Source organism: Pseudochaenichthys georgianus, chromosome 14 (genome assembly GCF_902827115.2).
Source record: "Pseudochaenichthys georgianus chromosome 14, fPseGeo1.2, whole genome shotgun sequence".
NCBI classification, from domain to species: Eukaryota; Metazoa; Chordata; class Actinopteri; order Perciformes; family Channichthyidae; genus Pseudochaenichthys; species Pseudochaenichthys georgianus.
Window position 1 is genome coordinate 37,371,660 of NC_047516.1, and position 16,356 is coordinate 37,388,015.

The window sequence follows — 16,356 nt, forward strand, 5'->3', positions numbered from 1 at the left end:
GGACATAAAAACATGTATTTTGTACATACAGGTGATTATAGCATGTCACATCTCAGAACAACCCTTCTCACTCATCTGCTTTGGCCTTTCTTGATTGAACACTTGACTTCTGTCGGTGTGTCCTGATCCCCTGCTGCGTTCCCCTTTAAGGATCAGTGCATCTCACAGCCGAGAAGGCTCTCTTTTGAGCTAATCAAGCGTTTTCAACTATAATGGCTTCTGGTGGATCCATTGAGCCAGAGCTATGTTTGATCCCAACACAACATACCTGTCGTGTCTTACTGTTCATGTTGTATAGTGTGGGAGGGTCTTCCGCCTCTCTGACTTTCTCCTTCTCTGGTTTCTCTGAATGCTAATTGAGACGGAGAATGAAAGAGCAGCCGGAGATCAGCTGGGAAGATGAGAAATCAATTAGGACTGGTGGGGGGCATCATTATGCACCCCCCCCCCCCTGTGGATGAAGGCCTGGCACTTGCACCACAATCAATCAAAATCAAAGGTGTGTGTGTGTGTGTGTGTGTGTGTGTGTGTGTGTGTGTGTGTGTGTGTGTGTGTGTGTGTGTGTGTGTGTGTGTGTGTGTGTGTGTGTGTGTGTGTGTGTGTGTGTGTGTGTGTGTGTGTGTGTGTGACTGACCTCCCCTCCTGCCCTCTATCTATGCTCAAAGACATCTGATTGGCTGCTGCCTGGGGTCATAAAGGGGACCCTCACCATGAGCGTCCTCAGTGGGTACCATCATGCAGAGTGAGGTCACAGAGGATCTGGAGGAGAGGAGCCGCAGCCTCCAGAGACAGCCTCCAGAGACAGCCTCCAGAGACAGCCTTCTGACGCCAAATAGTTTGTGTTTCTTCAGAGCTCCAGATTGGACGCGCTGAGTGTTGCTTGTTGACTTATTATGTTAAAAACATATCCATGATGTAACAATGTCCACATGCAACTGGGTGTCTCTTGCCAGTCGTGTCCCCTCGTCAGTGCTCCGTCTGTCTCTTGTTATCTTGTGCCGTTAGCAGCTCATCTTCACACGTGTCTTTAACTTGCTATATGTTTTCAAATATGTAAAACTAGTTCGGAGAGATAGAACTTTTTTAAACTTAGAGCATTACAGTAAATGTTTCAGAAATGGCATTCAGCCCTGCAAGGGTCCCATACTTCCTGGCCCGCGTGTGACCTCTGTGTTGCACCTCCAGGAACGTCTGGTCCCTGGTTCCTCTGATCTCTGAGTCGCTCCCTCTCAGAAGTGGAACAACAGCGCTCCAACGGGACTGCTTTTATAGTACAAGAGAAAGTGAAAATGTAGTTAGTGTTTTATTGCAGTATATTTGTTTCTGTCCGGAGGGTGGTTTGATGGAATTACAAAAGAATGTACCTGTTTGTATCCGTGTTGATTATCTTTCACTCTCAAGCTACATTTCCTTAAACAAACCGGTCACAGCCAGAACACACTTTGTGTGTGACGGGCAGTGTTTCAATAATAAGCTGTATCCTCATGTATTCAGTTGACCCTAATAGTAATCTCTGTCTGTTCTCTGTGTTGCAGTGCCCCCTCAGATTGTAGTTCGGCCCCGGGACCAGATCACAGCTCCAGGTCGCACCGTAACCTTCCTCTGCGGCACCAAAGGAAACCCTCCGCCAGCCGTGTTCTGGCAGAAAGAAGGCAGCCAGGTGAGACCCCTCCTCATCACAGAACAGTCCACAACACAGGGATATACTAGGTCTATACTATATGTTTTACTTTATGGATTAGATTCAGGTGTTCCATCTGTGTTTTCACAGTGTAGTACATAATAACCCTCGTGGGGTTTTAACTTCACCAACGTGATCAAGCGACGGCACTCGCCCTCGTATGAAGCTTCAGGAAACACATCACATTACATCTGGTGTCACACACATCCAGCGTTAGACACAAGCCTACGCTTTTAGATGTATCTCTGGTTGCAAATATATCCAAGTACCCACCTCCAGGTTCTGATGTGAAGTATATCAAGTATCGGACACCAACGCATTTCAGAACCAGTTCAGATCGATTTTAAAAGCTAAATGTTTAATGCAGGCGAGGTGCTCCCTTTGCACTGCAATGTGAAGGGATGACAAATGAATGAACAGTTATCATACACACAATATTTCTATCATGATAATATTTGAATTGAGACACTTTGTGTTCAGCTTCTGGAGTGCAGTTCAATCAGTCATCACTGACAAAGAATTCATAACAATGGGCATAAATAGAAACGGCATTGTTCTTCAAAAACTCTGATTCCTGAGAGTATGGCAAACGTATGTGACTTCTAAAAGACTTTATATTCATCAAAAGTCCAAAAGTATTCACTTGTTTCATAAGATGTGTGAAGGTATTTCCAATCAGATAAGCCTGGATGAGATCATTGTGAAACCAACACAGAACAATGATATTAATACACATTAATAAAACCAGTAGCCAGTACAGATCTGACACTAGTTTAGTCTGGTTTTCAGCGCATCCCGCTCTTGGCAGAGGACTGCATCTCGCTCACTTTTATATTCTTCTCTATGATCCGTTTTTATATCAGTGTCAGGGTGACTCACACACACACAACCACACACTCATACACACAGGGTATTACTCACCAAACAGTGTGTGTGTGTGTGTGTGTGTGTGTGTGTGTGTGTGTGTGTGTGTGTGTGTGTGTGTGTGTGTGTGTGTGTGTGTGTGTGTGTGTGTGTGTGTGTGTGTTCGTGCGTATGATATGAGTGTGAGAAAGGCGAGTGTGTGATAAGCAGTGCAGCCTGTTGGAATGCACTGAAAGGCCTGATGGGAGTGCGGGGGTGCCTGTAGCATGGCTCCCAGGTACAGATTAGAGGGGGGAGGGGGTGCTATTGGAAGCCTGCAGAATGTGTGTGGGAGAACAAGAGTGGAGGAGAGAGATAAAGAGGAGGAAGCAGGAGGAAGAGGAGGAGAGGAAGTACGTGGGCCGCATGTGTGGAATGATAGCTGCATGCCTTTGAGTGAAAGACCCAGAAAAGACATGCACAAGAAAAGAAGAGCAGATCAGGGATGAAGACGGGAACACAACACTATTGGTGCTGCACTGAATAAAGCTTGATGTACAGTAGATGTACACATATAACACATCCTTTGCTTTCTTGATTCTTTTTAGTTTTACACTCTTAGTAACTGTTCCCGTCTTCATTTATTTTGGGTGCATATTCGAGTGATTTCTGAGTTTGAGGACACACATAGTATTTTGCACACAGATAACGTTTCAAAGTCTGCCATTTGAAAGACAGGCCGTAGTTCACCTTCTCGACACACCTTCAAACAGTGCCAACAGCTATCCTCCATGTATTCACATCTTTATTTTCAAATGTCTTCTACCCAAACACAAGCTAGCACAAGCATTGTATCCCTAAACATTAAAGAGACCACGCTAAGTTAAGATTGTGTGCGTTGGTATTCAAATGGCATGTCCTGTATTTGCCTCTGTTTAGTGATGTCATCATTTTATTGTCTTGTTCATTTTTTTTACATTATAATTATTATTTAGGGTGACTTTGAAACATGTGTCCAAGGACTAACTATTCCAGTTAAATAGACCAATAAACAAAGATAGACATATATTATTACTAAAGGCCTTGAAATGTCAAGCAGTCTGTGTGTGTGTGTGTGTGTGTGTGTGTGTGTGTGTGTGTGTGTGTGTGTGTGTGTGTGTGTGTGTGTGTGTGTGTGTGTGTGTGTGTGTGTGTGTGTGTGTGTGTGTGTGTGTGTGTATGTGTGTGTGTGTGTGTGTGTGTGTGTGTGTGTGTGTGTGTGTGTGTGTGTGTGTGTGTGTGTGTGTGTGTGTGTGTGTGTGTGTGTGTAAGTAAGTAAGTAATATCTGTACGTTAATGTTAGAATGCCACGAGTAAACACAAGTCAATGGTCAATACTTGAATATACATCACATTTATATGAATGAAGTCAATTTTCCAAAAAACAAACACTAATCTTGTGAATGTTCTCTTGCAGATCTTGCTGTTCCCCATCCAGGAGCCGTCTCAGTCCGGGCGTTTCTCCGTGTCTCTGAGCGGAGAGCTCACCCTCAGTAACGTGCAGGTGGAAGACTCCGGATACTACATCTGCCAGGCCATCAGCGTGGCCGGCAGCATCCTGACCAAAGCCCTGCTGGAGGTGGAGAGTGGTGAGTGGAGGCGGGGGGGGGGGGTCTTCTGTCCTCTGGTTGCATTGATTTCGCACACAGTACTGAGCTAAATGACACATCAAGATGGACATTATTGACAATTGCTTTCAAAACTTGAATCAATAGAAACATTTACATAATTAGCATATGCTACAGCAGCTCATTTGACTAGTGCAATATGTATGATTGATTATTGAGCCAAAGGAAGAAGTTTGAAAACATCCCCTGATGAACAAAGTTTTTTGTGTGCAGCAAAATAAATAGAAAAACCCTTCCTTCAAATCCATCTCAAACGGCAATCTTATGAGCAAGCAGCAGAAGTCCTTACTGCATGTGATGTGATCAAAAGGGACAACTGATATGCAAATAGCCCCTCAACATATGCTGCCCCCCTGCATGCCCCCCTCTCAGGGAGGGAAGGGGTTTTGTTCGGCTCTATCTGCTCTAACTCCTGTATAAACGTTTCACAGTTAGCTTCAGTTAGCTTCAGTTAGCTTCCGTTAGCTTCAGTTAGCTTCAGTTAGCCCATGGAAGCAGCACAGAATACAGATGAGGGTCTGCTCCATGTCTCAAATGTCAAACAGTAGTGAAAGTAAAGTGTATCTCTGCTCAGTCATGGCCTGGAGAGGGCTTCTGTTGTTAGGAGGAGAGGAAACAAAGCCTGTAGTTACAAACATCCTCACCTCCATGCACATTCTGAATGAGCATGGTTCTAAATGAAGCATAACTCATTCATACCACACTGTATACACTTACAATTGGACTTCCAGTCAAACAGACATGGAACGCAGCCTTATATGTCCACGAGTGTCTTTGTGATGTCTGGGAAGGCTGCAGGCACAGCAGTGAAAGCAGGCCTTTGTGAATAGGCCATGTGTTAGTGCTGTACCAGCAGCAATGCTATCTGCACATCAATAGAGATGTGCTTCAGTGGGCATTACACATCCTGTTCCAGTGCGCGGTGCAGCTGTGCTCGCATTAATGTCTTCATTGCACTTATGGCTTTAAGAAAATGTAATGAAGGGAAAATGACAGTAATTGAAAAATGTTATTGTGGATTTTGTTTAGGCCAACATCTCTATCAACAGTTTGCAGCTTCGTAATATTAGCTAAAGAACTTGTAACGTCTGCAAAGTCTTCTCTCTGAGTACCCTGCCTGTTTTGGACATTCCTTTGATATAAGCAGGACGTATTTGATTGACAAAAACTAATTTAAAGGGAAAGTCCTTAATGATCATCAAATGATTGGCTTTTCTATACTTGGGTAATGAACTGTGTATCTTAGTGTATATACAGTAAATATATATACTGTGTAGTCCAGACAGCACTCCCATCACACAGTGTGGAACACACATGGTGCCTTATCTGGTTTCTCTGATGACACCAGAGGACTTCAGTTATGGCTCTGTGTCAAACTAACACACTTGGTTCTCGCCCCCGCAGCCCCTTCAGACCGGGTCCCCCCCATCATCCGCCAGGGACCGGCTAACCACACCTTAGCCCCCGGCTCCTCCGCCCAGCTGCACTGCCACATCATGGGCAACCCCATGCCCAGCATCCAATGGGAGAAAGACGGCCAGAGGATCCTGGGTAACGACGGGCGCATCAGCCTGATGGAGAACGGCACCTTCCAGATCACAAACCTGCAGGTACACGGACAGAACCCACAAGCATTCAAACCGCACGTGGGTTCTTTCTGAATGTAACCCCAGACTAACGAAACACTGACAACACTGTCCTTTCTGTGGCGACCTTCAACTCATATGTATCACATGTCATTCCATCACATCACCGTTACTCGTTCAGATGGATTCATCTCTGAGTATTTGCATATCAAACATGATGCCGTTCCTGCCAGATCAACATGATACGTGATAAAAGACACGTTTCAATTACAGGGAAAGTCCGGAGCACTTCCATGGAGGACGTGTTTACCGTTGGCTCAGATGATGAGTTTCCACGAGAGGAGGAGAATGCAGCGAAAACACATCTGCGAGGCGTGATCACCATGATAATGAGCGCGCGGGGCCATTAGCAGTCGTTAGCATCGTCTTGCTCCGTGCTAATGAGCCCATGCTGCACAGAACCCCCTCCTGGGAGCGAAGCCGCACCTGAGCTCACCGCCCCGCTGCCAGGCGAGAGGACGCGCACACGTACACTCATCGATTGTGGTTCTTAATGATTAACGATCGCTGAGACTTGTAATTAAATCCTCGATACATCAGTGGTCGTGAGGACTGCCTGAACGAGGGAGAGGCAGGAGCGGGAGGCCGAGAGAGAGGGGGGAGGACGGGGAGACAGGCGCCTGGAGAACTCTTTATGCTGCATTCATGTCATGTAGGAATAAAGGGAGTGAGCTGACAGTGAATGCACCGTCTTGGAAGTGTTTGCTTTGGAACTCATTTGAAGTCGTCCAACTCTCTCCTGAAGGTCTCTGCAGACTGTGGCTCTGCTTGATCAGATGCTTCACAGTGCACACGGCCTCAGGGTTTGATCGTATTGCTTTATAGCACACATAACACCATTAGTATGTGTGGCTTTGGATTTCAGAGATTAGATCACAACAGGAAGAATTTATTTGAGTTGTTCTGTGCTATTCAGTGGCTTGTCGGCGGTTAGAGGTTGCACCCTTTAAAAGGAATGGAGTCCCCCAGCTTCACCATCTCTCTGCGTCTACCATGAGCTGTGTGAGTAGGACTTAGCACGTGAGCATGACACAGAAACTCCACTGGAGGGGACTCAGGGATTGTAGCCTTTGCTGTCCATGTGCAGAAGCCTATAGAACACTACAGGGGGGGGGGGACCCACACAAGCGTAATGAGCCTCTTTAATATTGTACATAATGAGTTAACTGCTGAGATCTCCCAACGTGGCGACATCGAGAAGAACGCATCTGCGAGAGAGAGAAACAAAGGCGGACAGTCGAAACATCCAGGAGGTCGAGATGCCAGCTCTTAACTTGTGTTCAACTGATGCCAGAAATACAAAATACAAAAAGTAAAACACTGGAAGCGTCCTTGAAAAGCACGACTTCGTGTTCTGTCATACGACCGTCATTATCTTATCATAGTGGATGCAACGTAAAGTACCTTTCATTCACTCACCAATATGTTTGATTCAGACACGTTTAAAACGGCATAACGTTAGCTCTGCTCTGAACACGTTCACGCAGAACGGGTGTGGAACACAAAGTCTCCTTCTAGCCCAGTCGCAGGAACACAGCATTCATACAACACACTAACCCTGATGTGATCAATATGAATCAGGAGATCTCATCAGGGCGCCTGGAGGGGCACAGATGGTGCGTTTGTTCCTTGTGCCCTGGCACCGAAGAGATGCCATTACCCTGGGATCTCTGCCAGACACACACACACACACACACACACACACACACACACACACACACACACACACACACACACACACACACACACACACACACACACACACACACACACACACACACACACCACACACACACACACACACCCCTCACTGCCAAGACGCCCTGGACAGACGGGAAGTGTGTGAGGTTTGTGCTGCCGTTCTGCTAACTTCTTCATGTGGGTCTAGAGTGTGGGGGTATGGCAAGTGCAACAATGAGCTCTTGGGGGGGGGGGGCTGCTCTCCTCTCTCCCCCCTGCTCTCCTCTCTTGGGGGGCCGGGGCCCAGCCTGAGCAGTGTGAGGAGGACTGTGTGGACAACAGCATCATGGTGCTAATCAGGTTGGAGGAGGAAATGGAGTCCATGTGTTGAAATCCCATTGGACACGTGTCTGTAATCACATTTCCTTCTGCGTCGAACACAGATCTGACATCGAGATCCGCCTTCTGTGCCCATCGTGCAGACGGCTGGTGTCCTGCTCAGCACCTGCTCAGCAGGTCCAGTACCTGCTCAGCACCTGCTCAGCAGGTACTGGACCTGCTCAGCACCTGCTCAGCAGGTACTGGACCTGCTCAGCAGGTGCTCAGCAGGTGGTGGACCTGCTCTCAGAGCTCAGCTGTCTGACCGGCACAGGGGTAGAGTGATGTCAGAGATACCATCAATCCATGACGAATAAGTCATGTTCCATTTAATGTGGAGCCCCCCTGCTCTCCTCTCTCCCCCTGCTCTCCTCTCTCCCCCCCTGCTCTCCTCTCTCCCCCTGCTCTCCTCTCTCCCCCCCTGCTCTCCTCTCTCCCCCTGCTCTCCTCTCTCCCCTCTCTCTCTCTCCCCTGCTCTCCTCTCTCCCCCTGCTCTCCTCTCCCCCCCTGCTCTCCTCTCTCCCCCGGTTCTCCTCCTCTCTCCCCCGGTTCTCCTCTCTCCCCCCCTGGTTCTCCTCTCTCCCCCGGTTCTCCTCTCTCTCCCGGTTCTCCTCTCTCCTCCCCCTTCTCTCCTCTCTCCCCCGGTTCTCCTCTCTCCTCTCCCCTGCTCTCCTCTCTCCCCTCTGGTTCTCCTCTCTCCCCCGGTTCTCCTCTCTCCCCTCTCCGCCTCTCTCCCTCTCTCCCCCTGCTCTCCTCTCTCCCCCTGCTCTCCTCTCTCCCCCTGCTCTCCTCTCTCTCTACCCTGCTCTCCTCCTCTCTCTCCCCCTGCTCTCCTCTCTCCCCCTGCTCCTCTCCCTCCTCTCTCCCCTGCTCCTCTCCTCTCTCCCCCCTGCTCTCCTCTCTCCCCCTGCTCTCCTCTCTCCCCCCCTGCTCTCCTCTCTCCCCCCTGCTCTCCTCTCTCCCCCCTGCTCTCCTCTCTCCCCCCTGCTCTCCTCTCTCCCCCCTGCTCTCCTCTCTCCCCCCTGCTCTCCTCTCTCCCTCCCTCCTCCATGTTGTGTCGGCCTTGATTAATAGTCAGGTGTCCCGGCTGTTTACCCCACCCGCCCTCTGAGCTGATTCCCCATCTACCGATCAAACGCCACCATCTGGGGACCCGCTTTGTACCCCTCACACAAAGGCCCCACAGGTCAACCAAAGGTCAGAGCCTATAGAATGAGAGGAGGGGCCGGAGAGAGTCACCTGTCCCCGCCTGCAGCACGCTCTGACAAGCCACTTAGGCCTGAGTAATTCCTCTGTCAGCGTTACTGATGAGGGCCCAGACGTGCACGTGAACTCGCTCAGCGCTCAGCGAGGCATTGGTCAGGATCGCACATCCTCTGCATAATGCATCAGGTGTTCACTGGGAGTCACATGGGCAGCGTGGGCAGAATAAGGGAATAAGGGAAGGCTGATTGTGTTCTGGTGGATCGGCCTGCATGTGAATGAATACTCTAGAGAGCTGCAGCTCTGCAGCAGAACACATGAGAGACGAGCTGAGGGTCTACCTAACACTCCCACACACAGTATACTGCCACTCGCGCACACACACACACACACACACACACACACACACACACACACACACACACACACACACACACACACACACACACACTCCCACACACACCTACAGTATACTGCCACACGCGCACACACACACACACACACACACACACACACACACACACACACTCCCCCACACACCTACAGTATACTGCCACACGCGCACACACACACACACACACACACACACACACACACACACACACACACACACACACACACACACACACACACACACACACACACACACACACACACACACACGCACACACCTACAGTATACTGCCACACACACATGCACACGCACACACACACACACACACACACACACACACACACACACACACACACACACACCTACAGTATACTGCCACACACACACACACACACACACACACACACACACGCACACACTCCCCAACACACCCACACACCACACACACACACACACACACACACACACCACACACACACACACACACACACACACACACACACGCACACGTCCCACCCACCACACACACCACACACATCACACACAACACACACACACACACACCACACACACACCCACACACACACACACACACACACACACACACACACACACACACACAGTATACTGCCACACACACAAACACACACACACAACACACACACACACACACGCACAACTCACATCCAACACACACACACACACCACCACACCACACACACACACACAACACACACACACACACACACACACACACACACACACACACACACACACACACACACACACACCTACAGTATACTGACACACACACACACACACACACACACACACACCTACAGTATACTGCCACACGCACACACACGCACATGCACACACACACACTCACACACACACACACACCTACAGTATACTGCCACACACACACACGCACGCACACACACGCACGCGCACACACACACACCTACATTATACTGTCACACGCGCACACACACACGCACGGACACACACACACGCACGCACACACACACGCACGCACACACACACACACACACACACACACACACACCACACACAACACACACACACACACACACACACACTCCCACACACACCTACAGTATACTGCCACACACACACACACACACACACACACACACACCACACACCACACACACACACACACACACACACACACACACACACACACACACACACACACACACACACACACACACACACACACACACAGTGTCACAGAGGATCTATTAGAGAGCCAGCTGTCCTCGCAGGTGCAGTTAACATTGCATACTGCCCGTCTCTTTGCCTTCACAATGTTCTGGAAATGGAGCTCGATTTATCATTCAACGAGTTTTACAATCTTTTTACAGTTTATATTGTAAGCAAATATGCTTCAGTTTCACACCCAGTCGCAGTGAACGAGACCTGAGGACATCTGAGTGCATTCCAGACCTCACAAAGCCTTAATGTGTGAATGTTGGAAACCTCCTGCCGTGTTGTTCTTCTTCACTGCTATCTGTTTGGGTGCATAAGGGCACTCAGTAGTGGGCATGCTCTGTAAACCCAGTTCCCTGTAGTGTGTTGTAGGCTTGTGTGTTTACTTCCTGATCATAGTGACATCGCTTTGTACCACTCGCACTTCTATTGGCTAGCGCTCCAACACATTGTACGTAATAAGCTAAGGGGTGGGAAATCGTTAAGCGGTTGACCTATCACAACAGAGCTGGCCAGCTAACCAGTCAGAGCAGACTGGGCTCTGGTTTCAGACAGAGGGTGAACAGAGGTGCTGCAGGCAGGAGACACTGAACACTGTAATGTGTACATAAGGTTTCTCAGCCAACCCAACATGTAAGGAGCTGTTTTGATGTATCTCGCTTGCTACGTGTGTTGCCGCTACTCTTGGCAACAGACTGACATCAGCGCTGTGTTGACAGACATGCTTTGGTGACAGATGGAGGTGTATCAAGACACAAAACCATTGCACAGCTGTTTTTATCATTTGATTGTATTTGCTGTTGCGATGTTACCAGGTATTAGCATTAGCATGTCCCTGGTAGCATCTGCACCCACTTTGCTCGCATGGTGTCGTAGTGTTTTTGAACCCGCTCAATTAAAACATTCCCATCCCAAGAAAAAAGCAGACAACCCATGGTAAGCTTTAAAGGCCCTGACACACCAACCCGATTTTGGGAGTCAGAGGCCGTCAGAGGCTGTCGGGCATTCGCGGCGCCGTAGTCAGGTTGGTGTGTCCCGCACCGTCGACCGTGACACGCCTTATTTGGACTGCCAGACCCGATGCATGGCCGATTCAACATGTTGAATCGGCCATGCATCGGGTCTGGCAGTCGGACCAAATAATCACTCACTGATTGGCTGTTCAGCTAGCAAATCAGTGCATGAGAAGCGAAGCGGAAGTGAACGATTTAAGAAGGCACACACAGACTGCTATTCATTTTCATCTCATCATGGCGATCTGGAATGATGCAAACGAAGACCTGCTCATCACCTTGATCCAGGAGAGGCCAGCTCTGTATGATATTACGGAGAAAAGATACTCTTCTCCTTCTCTGTCTTCCGGTTGTTGCCTCTTTTGAATGACGAATACACACTACCGCCGCCTGCTGGTAAGGAGAGTTATTGCCACTCACGCACTGAAGTCGGTGCGGTGTGTTCCCGTGCGACACATGGCCAAAACGCAGGAGAACACGGCCAGGCAACAGCCGACTTCAGCGTCGGCTAGTCCTCTGGTGACTGCTTGGTGTGTCAGGGCCTTAAGAGTCCTTTCTTTGGTGCTACAGTTGGTTTTCACACCTGTAGTAATTAGACTGCAAAGCACTTCACAATCTCCTGGTGGCCTTTGTCTTCTCATGCCCTTTGAAATGTACGGACCATTCCACATCTTAAATTAACCATGAAAGAAAAGTAAGAAAGAACAAAAGAGTAAGTAAGGAAGGACAGGAAACAGAGAAATGCGCCAGTGAAGCCGAGTTGTTGCCCCTCAGTGTCACATTCCCCCGTGTGGAGACCCCAGCAGCTCCCTCCGCACTTTCACAGCCCGTCTAGCTTCTGGCTTGCCTCCCCAAACCTTTGAGAGCTAGCATTCACATGTGCACACACACAGGCACATCTATCACACACCTCTTAATCACATCTGCTCATAGCCTGTCCAGCATGCTAAGTAGCCGCGCAGCAGAAAGAGTGGCGCCTCAGACGCTCCTAGACCTCGAGCCGCTCATTAAAACGCTGTCCTTTGATCCTGCCTTCAGCTCTCCTCCTGTGCCGTGTAGGAATTAGACGAGGGACGTAAAAGCCACCAGCTTGACTTCAGCTTTCACTTCTAACTGGTCCGTTGAGAGTTTAGCATTCATGATACACAACGAAACAACTGCAATTGACAAAATGTCCAATGTAAAAGCTGTTGATGAAAACAGATGATAAGGTATGCTTAATGAGAGTGAATATGCATGTGCAACGAACTGTTGGGTTCCTGAGAGGAGCTGTTTTACTGCCACTCAGGGATTCAGCCTGTGATGTCCATGCCTGCAGGTTGGGAAGGTTCTCACCTCAAAGCACGCATCCTTCTGACTTACTTTGTATCATAATGAAACATTCAGAAAGACCGAAGGTGATTACTTATATTTTATAGATGCATTTCTACAGATATTGGCATACATCAGAGCTACGATCTGCTCTATGCTGATACTGAAGAGCCACTTTGACTTTGATGTGAAAGCGTGAGAAGTCACCTGGCTCTGCTCCGCCAACTTCCCTCACCGTACACACACTCTGCTCTGAGAGATATGACATTCAGTCTCAATCACTGCTAATGGGCACATTAACATAGTATCAAGGGCTCACACACACACACACACACACACACGCACACACACACACACACACACACACACACACACACACACACACACACACACACACACACACACACACACACACACACACACACACACACACACACACACACACACACACACACACACACACACACACACACACACACACACACACACACACACACACACACACACACTAAACTAATGATACACGTTGTACTGTTGCCAGGAGACGGACTCTGGGGTGTACACCTGCCTGGCTTCCAGCTCCAGTGGAGAGACGAGTTGGAGTGGAGTGCTCACTGTGAAAGGTAAATTGTCTCTGTGTGATTTAAATACATGCAAATGGCGGCTGCATGAGGTGAGGAACGCAGAGACGGAACATTTCCTAGTTTAACTCGTTATACTGCTGAAAGCTGGCGCCACATTTTCATCATAGGGTATGCTGCAGATATGTCGTTTTAATGTTTGCATAAAACAGAGAAAAGCATGACATCCCAACACTTGAGAGACGTCATGTTGCTCTTAGGAATTATTGTCTTTATTTTTATATTCCAAAATAATCTCTCCTAGTATTGCACTATCATTATTTTGGCTAATGTTGGAAAATGTTCTGAAACACTTTCCTGTTTTATTATGAGCAATGGAATCATGAGTTAGTAGTTGTGATGTGACCGCAGGAACATGTCCACACAGAGAAGTCATTTCACATGTTTTACAAAACATAACAAGGTTCCTGTTGACTCTGTAATTATCCATTATGTGAAATAAACAGGTTTATTATTATAATAATAAAACATATACGTTTTAATCAATAACATCTATTTTAATCAATATTTTGTGCCAAATGATGAATTTATTTATTCGACGAATCAGAATCGAGTAAAGAGCAAGGTCGTTAAAAACGTTGTTTAGAAACATGCAATCAAAACATGTTGCCCTCATTCAGGACCTTATTGTGAGATATTGTCGGCCACTTGAAAATATTTGAAGACGTAATTAGTGGCTTGAAATACAGACTGTATTAACAAGCTGCTCTTGTGACTCTGAACCTTGTTTGGACTTGTATCTGCCTTAATTAAGATCCAAAAGCGAAGTCTGTTAGAAGTGAGGAAGCACGCTGATGCAGATGTTCAGCCCACATGAGCGCATCACTCAGAAGACGCTCTCCAGGCCTGGTTACGGCGGGTGTTGCAGTTATAATCAGATGTGAGTCCACCCTCATCGCTCTTCTTCTCTTTCTTCTCCACCTCCCTCCATCTTCATCCCCGCTCCTCCCCATCAGAGAGTGCAGACCCCTCAGTGGCTCAGGCCTCAGAACCCTTCCAGCTGCCGGGCCCCCCCCACAAACCCATGGTCACAGACGTGTCCAAGAACAGTGTGTCTCTGACCTGGCAACCCAACGCCCACGAGGGAGGGGCCGCCGTCACCTCCTACATCATCGAGGCCTTCAGGTGAGCTTACCCCGATCTGAGTTGCATAAAAGGCAGGTGTCAACACACACATGGACACACACTTTCCCTTACATCTGTTTGTCTCAACGACCATCCAGACTTTTGAGTCAGAGACCCTTGACTGCCTGGCAAGAAGGCTAATCCTGCAAATCCTTCAATAAACATTCTTTTAAAGCAGCCAAGGCTCCTTGTATTCAATATCTTAAAATGTGATCATTCTTGTCAGTTGCCACCAGACAAAATGTTTTCAATGTATTAATATTAGACCTTGAAAAGAAGACTCCAAACTTTAAGTTAAACGGATCAAATGAACAAGCAGTGCAACAACTCGTGAGGTATAGATGGCACCACCACACGTCAGGGCAAAGCCACAGCTCACAGGGATGAGTCATTTCCACTCCGGGCCTGAGAGCGCCTCAGCAGGGACTTCAGGGACAGGAAGTGCACCTTGGGTTGATTAAGATGTGTCTCACTCCCTGATAGTCCAATAGCGACGCTTGGTCAGGTTCCTTTGGCGTGCCGTTGTGACGCGCCGAGGCTCCTTCAGCTTCATATACGGACGCAAAGAGCTTTCAACTGATTTCAACGTATTCCCATCGGCGGCGGTATTTGACGCTCAGGGAAGCACCGCATCCGTCCATGTGGGCGGCAGTTAAAGGCAATGTGAGCGTCCATTCCCATTGGATAATGGAGAATTTTACACCCAGAAATTAGCATTCTCCTTACTGTGATATCTGCTCTACTCATCAACTCAAAAGCACCAGATTATCCTTGTTAATTACACAACATTGATTGGTTTAAATTGTGTACAATTATTACAATTGTGCTTTGCTTGACAAACCCTGTGATAAGTCCTCAAGCTCTGTGATTGGATGTTGGCGTGGCAGTGCGCCAAGGTTACGCCGAGCGTCAAACAGCACTTTGAAACGGAATGAAGCCCATCGACGGCACACTATTCAAAACAGGACTCGAACGTGTCCACCGACTTTCTTTTAAGGTTAACCTGGTATTTTTACTCCACTACATTTAGTTTAGTTACTTTTCAGATTCTGATTAATGATGTGAAATATAAACAACCCTTAAATCAGACTTTAGTTACACCTGAGTAAAATTCAGAGAAGGTGATTGTCAAGTGCCAACAATCAGGAGAGATATTTGATAGTTGGTGCTTGAGAAGACTAAACATGTATCTGCAGATCTCTATAAAGTATATTAATTACTCGTTATTCTCTACTAATAGTTAATTACAAACTGTATATAATTGCTATTTTGCACATCCCTTTCAAGATTTTCTAACGTTTATTGACATATCATATACACAACTATGGTGTAGTTATGCAGTGAATGAAACAGGTTCCTCAACAAGAGATCAATCAATATGTGTGTACCTCCACCATTAAACTGTCATATTCTGCACATTTCTTATTCTATCTACATACATCTTCTAAGAGTATAATTCATATACATATTAATTATACTCTTAGAACAGGGGTGTCAAACTCAAGGCCCGGGGGCCAAATCTGGCCCGCGACTTCATT

The 16,356-nt window shown here is 47.7% G+C and overlaps 1 protein-coding gene across 1 annotated transcript in view; it reads left to right on the forward strand.

Annotated features, from left to right (window-relative positions):
- The window catches only part of robo3 (roundabout, axon guidance receptor, homolog 3 (Drosophila)), a 174,718-nt gene that overhangs the window by 114,118 nt on the left and 44,244 nt on the right, over nucleotides 1-16,356 (forward strand). The window contains exons 7-11 of the mRNA XM_071205372.1: nucleotides 1,536-1,660; nucleotides 3,981-4,152; nucleotides 5,596-5,801; nucleotides 13,594-13,675; nucleotides 14,650-14,818. Coding sequence (XP_071061473.1) covers nucleotides 1,536-1,660; nucleotides 3,981-4,152; nucleotides 5,596-5,801; nucleotides 13,594-13,675; nucleotides 14,650-14,818 — 754 coding nt within the window. The remainder of the gene's footprint in view (nucleotides 1-1,535; nucleotides 1,661-3,980; nucleotides 4,153-5,595; nucleotides 5,802-13,593; nucleotides 13,676-14,649; nucleotides 14,819-16,356) is intronic.